This window comes from Cibotium barometz, chromosome 60, assembly GCF_041138505.1.
Source record: "Cibotium barometz isolate CiBa-2024 chromosome 60, ASM4113850v1, whole genome shotgun sequence".
Classification (NCBI taxonomy): domain Eukaryota; kingdom Viridiplantae; phylum Streptophyta; class Polypodiopsida; order Cyatheales; family Cibotiaceae; genus Cibotium; species Cibotium barometz.
In genome coordinates this window covers 7790871-7802625 of record NC_141105.1, presented here as the reverse complement: position 1 = coordinate 7802625, position 11755 = coordinate 7790871, and the positions used below count along the sequence as shown (strand labels likewise).

The following is an 11755-nucleotide window of genomic DNA, read 5'->3' as shown; positions in this document are numbered from 1 at the left end:
ATCCTTTGGCAGCTTCAAACTGGATTCCATTGGTGTAGACACTAGCTTGTAGGTCTCCATACCAAACTTCTTTAGAATAGTCTTCAGGTACTTTTGTTGAGAGATGAAGATACCACCTGCTATGGTCCTGGCTACTTCAATCCCGAGGATATAGTGCAGGTTTCCAAGATCTTTCATTTCAAACTCAGCTGAGAGTTTGGATTTGACAGCTACAACCATGGCTTCATTGTTGCCTGTCAAGATCAGATCATCAACATACAGAACAACAAGAACAATGTCCTTCCCTTTCACCATGTAGTAAAGAGTATAATTTGAATTACTCTTCTAGAACACTTAAGCTTTGAAATGCTCAATTATGTCATACTAGGCTCTTGGAGCTTGTTTCAGAGACCATACAAGCTCTTTTGACTTGCAAACAAGATGATCGGTTCCTACTTTGACATAACCTATAGGCTGTTGCATGTAGACTTCTTCCTTAATTAGGCCATTGAGGAAGGCATTGTTGACATCCATTTATCACAATTTCCACTTATGAAGAGAGGCTATTAGAGAAAGGACTCATCTTGGCTACTGGTGCAAAGGTATCTTCATAATCAACTCCCTGTTTCTGAGCAAAATCTTTAGCCACAAGTCTTGCTTTGTACCTTTCTATCTTTCCTTCCTTGTTGTACTTCAGCTTACAAATCCATTTGCTGCCTATGGCTTTCTTGTTGGGTGGAAGTTGACACAAATCCCAAGTGTGGTTCTTGTGCAATGCATTCATCAGGCTTTTTTCATTACATCTATCCATTCTTTCTTATCAACAGGCATCCTCATAGAAGCGGGGTTCATCAAGCTACATTAGTGATGTTAAGAGAGCATAATTTGTTTGTTCAAAGTCTAAATTGTTACCTCTATGATATGTTAACCTTTGGGGTTGCTTTTTGTCTCTGGTAGACCTCCTAAGGGCTGCTTGGTGTGCATCATCTTCTTCCTCTAGTTATTTGATGGAGCCCTCCAAATGTGTTATCTCCCCTTTGAGGGTAGCTGATGAAGAAGGAGTGTTTGTGTATGATGAATCAATTGATGATGAGACGAGCTAGAAAGCTCATCAATTATCACATCCCTTGACACAAATATCACATCCCTTCTTAATTGGATCATAGAGTTTGTAAGCCTTATGCTCACTACTATATAAAACAAACACACATTTTCTAGACTTGTCATCAAGCTTCTTCCTATTGGCATCTGGAATATGAGAAAAAGCTAGATAACCAAATATTCTAAGATGATGTACCTAAGGCTTGATTCCATGAAAGGGCTTCATATGGGGTGATGCCATAGAGTGCATCAATTGGGGATCTATTCTCATTAAATAGCATGTTGTGCTGATAGCTTTAGCCTAGTACGTGTTGGAGAGGTTCTTCTTCTTTAGCATACACCTGGCTAACTCAAACAAGACTCTGTTTTCTTCCTCTCTCAGCAACTCCATTTTGCTGTTGAAGTGTATAGCTTCATGTCAGTTGCCTTCTGATGCCATGCTCAAGAAGGTATGCTGAAGTCTTTGGAGAGCTATTCTCCTCCATCGTATGACTTGAGGACCTTGGTTTTTATGCCTATCATGTTCTAAACCATAACATGAAATTCTTTGAAAATGCCAAATACTTCAGCTTTGGATCTCATGAAGAAAACCCAAGTATATCTGGAGTAATCATCTATGAAGGAAACATAGTATGTATTACCACCTGTGGGTTGACTCACAGCAGACATCCGTGTGAATGAGGTCAAGGACTCCTCTTGCTCTACTGGTGCTTCTAGAAAATTGTGTTTTGGATTGCTTTCCAATGCAACAAGCTTCACATACTTTATCAACTTTTTGCATGGATGGTATGCCCAAAACCATACCTTTTGATTTCAGCAGACACATGCTCCTTGGAAATTTAGGTGACCATACCTTTTTGCCATAATTCTGATGGAGGTAAGGAGGTTGGCCTAACAACTAGAATGCAGTTTCTCCTAATCCACTCAACTTGAAGAGTTTTCTTGTTTTTGACCTCTTCCGAGCACGACGACTTTGTAGCTATGTTGAGGATCTCTAATCAGGCAGTGCTAACCTTCAAATTTCACTTTGAAGCCTTTATCCACCATGGCTCCAACTGAGAGGAGGTTCTTGGTGAGTGAAGGCACCAAGAGGACATCTCCAAGCTACTTCCTTTCACCTGTGTTCAACTCAAGGGAAACTTCTCCTTTGTCTATGAGATAGAATTAGGAGTGTTGTCTGCAGTATAAATCAAACCATCATGAGTAGAATCCAACTTTGAAAAATATTCAACATGTGAAGTCATGTGGGAGCTTGCCCCACTATCAATCCACCATGGTTCCTGCTTGCTACCATGGTCTACATGATTGGCCTCTTTGATCTCTTCAATAGAGAGAAAAGTGTTGGCATGTGTGAAGCTTTTAAGAGCTTCCATCTTCAGCGTAGCTGACTGATTTTCCCTTCAGATTAGCTTGCTTTTTCCTACAATCTTTCTTAAAATATCCATATTTTTTACAATAATAACATTGAATGAAGTTATGGGATGTTCTACCTCTACAGGAATAGCCACCTCTACCATTAGAAGAATAAGTACCTTCATGAGTACCTTGATCATTGTTGTTGTTGTTGTTGGATTGGTAGTTGTTATGTATTCTTCGTCCTCTTTGATTATTTGATCTTCCTCTACCTCTTGCTGTGAAGAGGGATTTGTCATTGTTCCTTGCTAAAGTGTTGCTTCTTCTACCATGGATGTTCTTCATAGTTGCTTTCCTTTGATCCTTGTCCCATAAGGATTTGCTCCATTTCATCTAATGAGGGTTTTTCTCGCAGAATGATGAGGCCTTGAACAAGACCTTCATAGCCTTCCTTCAGCCCATGGATGATGATTGCAGCAAGCTCGTTGTCGCACACCTTATCTCCCACATGTACCAGTTGCTAATGCAGATCTTTCACCCATTTGAGGAACTCTACAGAGTCTCATTGGGCTTCCTTGTCTCATTTGTGAGTTCAGTTCTCAAGGGAATTTGCCTTGAAGGGCTTTTAGACTTATACACCTTCTTCAGATTGTCCCAAGCATCTTTGGGAGTCGGAACCTCCCTCAAATGACTGGGGATGTCATCCTTCACACTCATCTTTATCGTGTGGACAACAAACATGGCCTTCTTGTCCCATTTTGCTAGAGCTTCAGCAGTAAGATCAATTGTGGTTTCCCCATAGAAACCATCTCTCACAATCTTGGAAGAATAATAGTGACCCATTTTCAGCTTCTAGGTTGAATAATTTGTACTATTGAGTTTTTTAGCTCCCTCCCAGTGCAAGCTACTCAGGTTGGGTGCCATTGAGTTAGTAGAACATACAACTGATTTCGGCTTTGGATTTTGATAGGTGGAGCTGACTCCGACAGCAGCCGACAGTTGACTCCAAAAGGTGATTTTGACTATAGTAAACCTAGCCAACAAAGAGCAAACCTGACCAAATTAGTAAACCTGGGAAAATGCTAAATGTCGAGTCTGGAGTGTGGAAGGCTATACAGCAATGGCGGTGACTGTCAGCACAGCAAGATGCTGATGTCAGCACAGCAGGTCGATGGCCTGCCAGTAGTAGGTCGACGGCTTGTTAGTAGTAGCAGGTTGACTCAAATGGCTGACTCTGACAGTTAATGTAGACGACTGAGTCCAGCCAATTTAGGAAGCTAATTTTGGAAGCTAATTCAAATAGTTGGCTCCGGTAGTTGGTTCAGATAGCTAGCTTTGAGCTATTTCAGATAACAGATTCAATTAACTATTTCAAATAGATGACTTTGACGATCGAAAGATGATGTGGCATCAGCAGGTCAAAAGATGATGTGGTTTTAGCAGGTCGAAAGATGACGTAGAATCAATAGGGTAGATGATAGCGTGGCTTCAGCAAGTCAAAAGATGGTGTGGCTTCAGCAGGTCAAAAGATGGCATGTCACAGTAGATTAGAAGCCGATGCAAATTCTCCAAATCTAAGTCTGTAGGACGAAAGTGGCTGATGTTGAATTTGCAACCCAAGTGCAGAATACTGAATGCTAGAATGCAGAAGACTGACTTAGAAGTTTTGCAACACCGACGCGGAGCAGTAGGGCTGTAGATCTGAGGTAGCATGTGATTGAAGCTGATACAAATACTGGTGTGCTTGATGTTAGAGGCTAGATGGCGTCGAGGTGGCAGACTCTATGCAATAGAGTAAACGAGGCTCTGATACCATGTGAAAATGGTGAGGACAAGAGGAAATGCGACACAATGACCAACAATTAGATTGAATTAACAAGTTGAAACCTAATCAACACTGTTTATATTACTGAAACAAATGAGATACAATAATGATAAATTCTTACTTTAATCTAGAAGGGATAATCCCTAAACCCCTACTAATGCTAAGGAGCTCAATCAACTCAAATATTACAATCAGTACAAAGCTATGAGTGTTAGGCTAGACTACACACTCAGCGGCTTCTTGTACACTTCTTGTTTAATGTTCACTTCTATCAGCAGAAAGCTGCATCAAAATCAGCTTTTATAATGATCCAAGATTATCACCTTGTCTCACCACGTTGTGCTTCCACTCTGCCGATGTAATCAAGTAGGTGTGATGAGAATTCTACAGCTAAATCATGGCGGTTAGGTCAGCTTTGCAGAATTATCACCTGAGACGATGGCAGCGTGCAATTCCTCCTTTGATGTAGGGATCAATTTCTACCAAAAACAGGTGGAATATCTGCAAGGCTTAGGAAACCTTAGAATGGTGTGAATCTTGAATCTTTTAATAATATCATGCTAAGATGAAGCACATTGAGGTGCATTATCACTTTGTAAGGGAGAAGGTCCTAGTAGGTGATGTGGATTTAGTGTATGCAGCATTGAGGATCAAGCTGATATCTTCACAAAGGCATTAGGTTCAGGAGCTTACTTGGAGTGCACGGTATGGAGTTGAGCTCAAGGGGGGTGTTGAGATATCAAGCTCAACTATAGTGTTGATATTGGTGACACACCCAGGTTCGTAGCTCCACACTTACGCCACTTGTGTGGTTGGTGAGATTATGGCTCTAATATTCTGCCAGTGTGGATGACATGTTGTGTGGCAGCCATATTTGAATTACTAGAGTCTGGCATAGCTACATCACTCGAGGTTCTGAGGTTCACACTATTGATCGACCTTTGTATGTTATAGTAGAAGTGCAGTTTCCCTTATAGTATGTACTCTTGTGTTTTTATGTTAATGGTTATAGAGAAGAGAAGATAATAAACCATCACCATCTCTCTTGTGTCCTTGTCTACTCGTGTGTGTATGTTTGCTTATGAGGAGCTCAAGCTCATCCTCTCCTCCGCATTCTTCTCAGATATGCCCATCTATTCATTTTTTCCCAAAACCCCTAATTCCAGAACAACTCCAAAAGGCATGTCTCTCATCCTCCATATCACATCCACATCTCTAGAAAAGTCCATCACTGAAGTTTCTCCTTATCGGTCTACTAGAGCCCACATGATCACCTTCAATAGACACATCTTCATTCTCGTAGGGACCTTTTATTTCCAAAGTAGCTCCAACTTGCTTCTTCAACTGTTTAAGCCCCATCTGACCTTCTAATTTTTATTGCAATATGATACATGTATCCCTATAGCGATTGTTTCTCTGTACACTCTCTCTCTCCCTCTCTCTCCCTCTCTCTCACACACACACACATCATAGCCAAGACTAAACTCTTATCTCTGTTCATAGTCAACTTTTGAACAAAATCTTTCTATATATGCTCCATCTCTCCTAACAAAATTCAAGCTATGATTTTTATAAACAAAAGGACCCACAACATCATTTTTTAAATAAGTTTCTTGTGAATATTCATGTATTGCATGGTGGTAGACAAAACCTTAGGCTAATATGGGCCTACAATGAGTGAAAAAAAGATATGGATTAAATAGGTGAAGGCTGAAACGTTAAGGGAGAGTGTAATAAGTGGAGATAGGGTAGTGCATGCATGGCAGTCAGTATAGCATGGTGCCGCCAGGGCTTCTCTTTTCCACTTCGGAGCCCTCTCTCTCTTGTATAACCCTCTCTCTCCTTCTCTCTCTCATTCTAGGAAGCCTAAAAGCTATCTCTGTTTACAGGCTAACAAATTCTCACCCCATAGAATTTTCTATGGAATTGTCACATCATGTACATGCTTGTTTGTCTTTGCAGATTGAGAGCTTTGATAAATCTAAACAAACATATCAACCCGAAGTATCGGGAACCTTGCACATATCGGAGCCTTACACAGGCCTGTTACCAATTTTTTCGCCACGAGCAAGACGTGCGATCACATTGATTCGTTTAAAACTCCGCCATCTTGAGGAATAGAGACTAAAGAGCGCTCTTCTCCTCTATTCATCCTATGCACACATTAGGGGTTTTTTTTACTCTGCAGCGAATATGTGGCAACCTTGGGCTCCTATTTTGCTCAAGTGCTCGATCATGGAGATGGCATACCGAGTCAGATTAGCCATGAAATTTGACGAGTCATGCACACTCATACGCATGGCATACATTAGTACGTTTGTTAATGCTGTTTGTTGTTCCGTCACTAACCTAGTGTACTGTTATCTGGCAGGAAAACTTGTTTTATATTTTCAAATAATGTTGTTGAATGATAGATATTCGTTTTAATCAAGTAAACTTATGTTAGGTTCCTTTATTTTCTAATTTTGATAAAGGCCTGAACTTACATGATTATTCTCAAACTTTTATTGTTAAGCTCAAAGGCTACAAAGGATGCATCTAGAGAGTGCAGAAAGGGGCGGCTTTGATGAAGAAATCCCTTCCAAAAGGAGCCCAACGCTAGCGTAATATTCTGCAGTGAAAGGGCCTGTTGTTGCTGCTCAAAGGATGCAAAGAATGTTGGTTCCGTTTAAGGAAAGAGCATCTGGCCCAGAAAGCCCTCATGAAGAGAGCGTAAAGAGAGGTGTAAAAAAGATAACCTCTCGTGTGTCCAAGCTTTCTCATGTCCTTTTCAAGGAAGTTATTAATAAAGAGGGTGCTTGCCAAGTCCAAGGAGCTTATCAGAGTGTCCCTTGCTTCAGCATGTGTGCCTCCCAAGTATGTTCTTCACAGCGCAGACAGTTCAGAAGGAGAGATGGCAGTACGTGAAGTTGAAAACAATGAGATGTTTTCTACTAAGGCTGCCCACTTTACCATGAACCAGAGAAACACGCGCAGAGTAAAACCAAGCTCCCAAGCCATCCCAGAAGAACATGAAACTCCACAAAGGAATCAACTCCCCAAATTGGCACTGTTATAACCAGCTGGAAGTGTCAGGGAAACTGCTCTCTCCGTCATTCCAGCATCAACTTTTCAAGAGAAAGGGGCAATCACACCTACAGTTTAACTCCCCCCCAACCCCCCCCCCCAAAAGAAGATTATTAGTGGGAAGATAGAAACGTCCGCAGAAAAGTGAACTACAAAACTAGCAGCCCCGGGGGAGAGTCTGCTGTGTACCTCACTCCAAAGAGGTAAAAACAAGAGGGGATCCCTCTCCGGCTGGCTGCTCTCAGAGGCAGCGGCATCAGGGGAGAGCCACACTAGGGGCTGCTGCATCTGCTCCGAGTCGCCTGCGAGGTGTTCCCAGCATCCTCACAGCGTGTGGATGATGTCTAACCAAATGAAGCAGATCACCTCCGTCGGAGGAGGGGGGGTGGTGGGGTTGTAAAATGTACCATCAATGGCCCCACTCTGTAGACTGTCACCACTAGTGCCCAAAACACACTTTTGTTCCCCAAAAATAGATACGTTTTGCATCTCTGAGAAGTGTTCTTCACTGCTCTATCTTAGATATAATTACCATAGCCATGGTAGTCATTTCAAAACCGAAGGTTTTGGACATCATGTATAGGTCTCACCTTGGGTGTATTAATTAGGTCACACACAATACCCAACTTCTCACCGTGCTTGCATAACACACCTTTCTCTACATCATCGGAACTGTCACGTGGCAACCAATGCAAACACAGGACATACCCATCTTCCCTCATCTTGCGGGAAAGATCTTCTAGCTTGGCATCAGAATTTCTGCCTTCAGGATGTCTACTATCCCCAAACCAAAACGAATTCACAATTCTAGCAATGTCATCAGTCCACCAACATTTCTGATTTCAGGATGTCTATTATCCCCAAACCAAAATAAATTCGTAATTCTTGCAATGTCGTCAGTCCACCAACATTTACTCTCTCATTGCCTCAACCTTGTTCAATTCTTCCTGTGAATCAACACCTGCATAGATGTGAGACATTAAAACATAAGCTACCGCATCATTGTCATCTAAATGTACTGCATGTTCAAAGGCCTGTTTGCCAAACTCCACATTTCCCCAATTTCTACAAGCACCCAACACAGTATTCCACATCACAAGATTAGAACAGAACGGCATCTTCTTGATCATTGCTATTGCCTTGTCTAACTGGCCTGCCCGGACAAGGAGGTCAACCACGCAAATGTGGTGCCCAAGAGTAGGAGCAATGCCATAGTCATTGCTCATGGCCTCGAAGTATGTCTGGCTCCTGTTAAATAAACCTGTGCGACTGCATGCATTAAGAACAACAACAAAGGTGACTGGATCTGGCTTTATACCTTCTCCTAGCATTCTATCAAAGATACCGAAAACATTTTCACTTTCTCCAAGCTGGGCGTATCCTGCCATTAGTGCAGTCCATGAGACTACATCTCGAACTGGAAGTTTCTCAAATACTTCTTGTGCTTTGGCAAGCAAACCACATTTGGCATACATATTGACCAAGGTGTTGCCAACAAGGGCTCTTTCCAACAACCCCCATCTCTCAATCTCAGAATGTATTTCACGTCCCTTGTCTGTGGCTCCTATGCTGCCACAAGCTTTCAAGCTGCAAACAAATGTGACAGCATCTGGGGAGAAACCCTCGAGTTGCATCTGTTCAAAATACTTGATTGCTTCCTCACCATGCCCATGTCCAACATATCCTCCAATCAATGCAGCCCATGAGACCACAGTTCGAACTGGAAGCCTGTCAAACACTTGCTGTGCCATGGCAAGAAAGCCACATTTTGCATACATATCAACCAAGGTGTTGCCAACAAGAAGGTCTCTTTCCGACAAACCATACCTTTCAATATCAGAATGTATTTCTCGTCCCCTGTCTGTGGCTCCTATGCTGCCACAAGCTTTCAAAGTGCAAACGATTGTGATGGCATTTGGGGAGACACCCTCAAGTTGCATCTGCTCAAAACACTTGAGTGCTTCTGCACCATGCCCATGTTCAGTGTATCCTGCGATTAGTGCCGTCCATGATACTACATCTCGAACTGGAAGCTTGTCAAACACTTGCTGTGCTGTGGCAAGTGAGCCACATTTGACATATATGTCAACCAATGTGTTGCCAATTACAAGGTCTTTCTCCAATAATCCCTGTCTTTCAATCTCAGTATGTATTTCTTGTGCCTTGTCTATGGCTCCTATGCTGCCACAAGCTTTCAAGCTGTAAACGAACATCACAGGATCCGGGGTGATACCCTCCAGTTGCATCTGTTCAAAACACTTGAGTGCTTCCTCACCATGCCCATGTTCAGCATATCCTGCAATTAGTGCAGCCCATGAGACTACATTTCGAACTGTAAGCCGGTCAAACACTTGCTGTGCTATGGCAAGTGAGCCACACTTGGCATACATATCGACCAAGGTGTTGCCCATAATGTCGTCTTTTTCCAGCAACCCATGTCTTTCAATTTCAGTATGTATTTCTCGGCCCTTGTCTGTGGCTCCTATGCTGCCACAAGCTTTCAAGGTGCAAACAAATGTGACAGCATTTGGGGAGACACCATCGAGTTGCATCTGTTCAAAACACTTGAGTGCTTCCTCACCATGCCCATGTTCAGTGTATCCTGCAATTAGTGCAGTCCACGAGACTACGTCTCGTTTTGGAAGCTTGTCAAACACTTGTTGTGCTTTAGCAAGCGAGCCACATTTGGCATACATATCGACCAAGGCATTGCCAACAAAAAGGTTTCTTTCCAGCAACCCCTGTCTTTCAATCTCAGCATGTAATTCTCGGCCCTTGTCTGTGGCCCCTATGCTGCCACAAGCTTTCAAGGTGCAAACAAACGTGACAGCATCTGGGAAGACATTCTCAAGTTGCATCTGTTCGAAACACTTAAGTGCTTCCTCACCATGCCCATGTTCAGCATATCCCGCAATTAGTGCAGTCCATGAGACAAGGTCGCGAACTGGAAGCTTGTCAAACACTTGTTGTGCATTGGCAAGCAATCCACATTTGGCATACATATCGACCAAGGTGCTACCAACAAAAAGGTCTCTTTCAAGCAGCCCCCTTCTGGCAACCTCAGCATGTATTTCGACACCTCTTTCCAGATCTTTCAGCCTCACACAAGCTTTCAGTAAGGTCACAAAAGTACGCCCACTGGGATGTAAAGAATCATCCTTTTGCATTTTCTGGTACAGGATGAGAGCATGCTGTGGCTTCCCATATTTGATGTAACCTGTGATGAGGGAGTCCCAGGACCACTCATTCCGATACACCAATCTGTCAAAAACCTGCTGGGCATCATCCATGCTTCCGACTTCCACCAACATCGGGACAAGGTAGTTTCCCAGTGATGTATGAGCTTCCAGCCCACTTTTCCGCATGTAAGCATGCAAGCGCAGTGCATGAGATCGGTTCCTGCATTTTTGCAAGATGCGTGCAAAGTCCTCAACAGAAGGCTGGGGCAGCGATCCTTCTTCCAAGGAAGGCAGTGCCTCCTCTAAGCTAAGCATCCTCCGGCCACCGCCAGTACTGCTCTTCGCTTCTTCTTCTTCTTGTGCTTTGGGAAATACTTGGCTCTTTCGGTTGTCCAGATCCCTCAGACGCTCCTTCCACAAGCGCTCGGTCCGTGCTCGTGATGTCTGCATCTCCACTGCGACATAACTATTATAGCCTGGAAGCCCGGGAGGCCAACGCAAAATGATAATCTCGTGGCTCTATCGCATACTTCTGTTTGTGTATGCCTCTCCAGTCTCTTACATATGACAAGTATGTGACTGCCGCATGAAGTTTTTGCTTGTATGGATATCTGCACACATATATGTATGTGCATATGTAAGTGTGCCACTTCATTCGTGTGTATGTATCTATGCATGTATGTGTGTGTACAAGCGTGTGAGTAATTATGTGTGCGTGTATGTATATGTGTGTGTCTGTATATACTTGCGTGTATTTGTGCACGTGTGTATGCGTGTGTGTATGTGTGACTCTTTCAAATAGATGCAAATCTGTGTGTCTCTTACATGCATTCTCTCTATACTTCTATCACGTACACAGATATAACCCTCTCTCACACGCATACATGTGCACATGCACTCTCTCTTTTCTCATACCCGTCTCGCATGCACTCTCACACACACATAGAAACTCTCTCTCTCTCTCTCTCTCTCTCTCTCTCACACACACACACACACACCCAACCCACACCCTCCACACGCAAATGTGTGAATGTGTACATGTACATATGTGTGTGTGAATGTGTTTATATATAATAGTACATGTACACATAGTCACACGCAAGTGTGTGACTATGTACATGTACATGTACGTATGTGTGTGTGAATGTGTTTATATATAATAGTATTAATATAATATTATTATATACACGTTCGTATGTGTGTGTAAATGTATGTCTATATAATAGTATTAATATGATATTATTATATATTT

The 11755-nt window shown here is 42.6% G+C and overlaps 1 protein-coding gene across 1 annotated transcript; it reads right to left on the bottom strand.

The window, feature by feature from the left end:
- Positions 1-6748: 6748 nt before the first annotated feature.
- LOC147604932 (pentatricopeptide repeat-containing protein At2g39620-like) lies at positions 6749-11095 on the bottom strand. The gene has a single exon (XM_086794042.1). The coding sequence runs from the start codon at positions 10951-10953 to the stop codon at positions 8236-8238; it is 2718 nt and encodes a 905-aa protein (XP_086650168.1). The 5' UTR covers positions 10954-11095; the 3' UTR covers positions 6749-8235.
- Between the last annotated feature and the right edge of the window lie 660 nt (positions 11096-11755).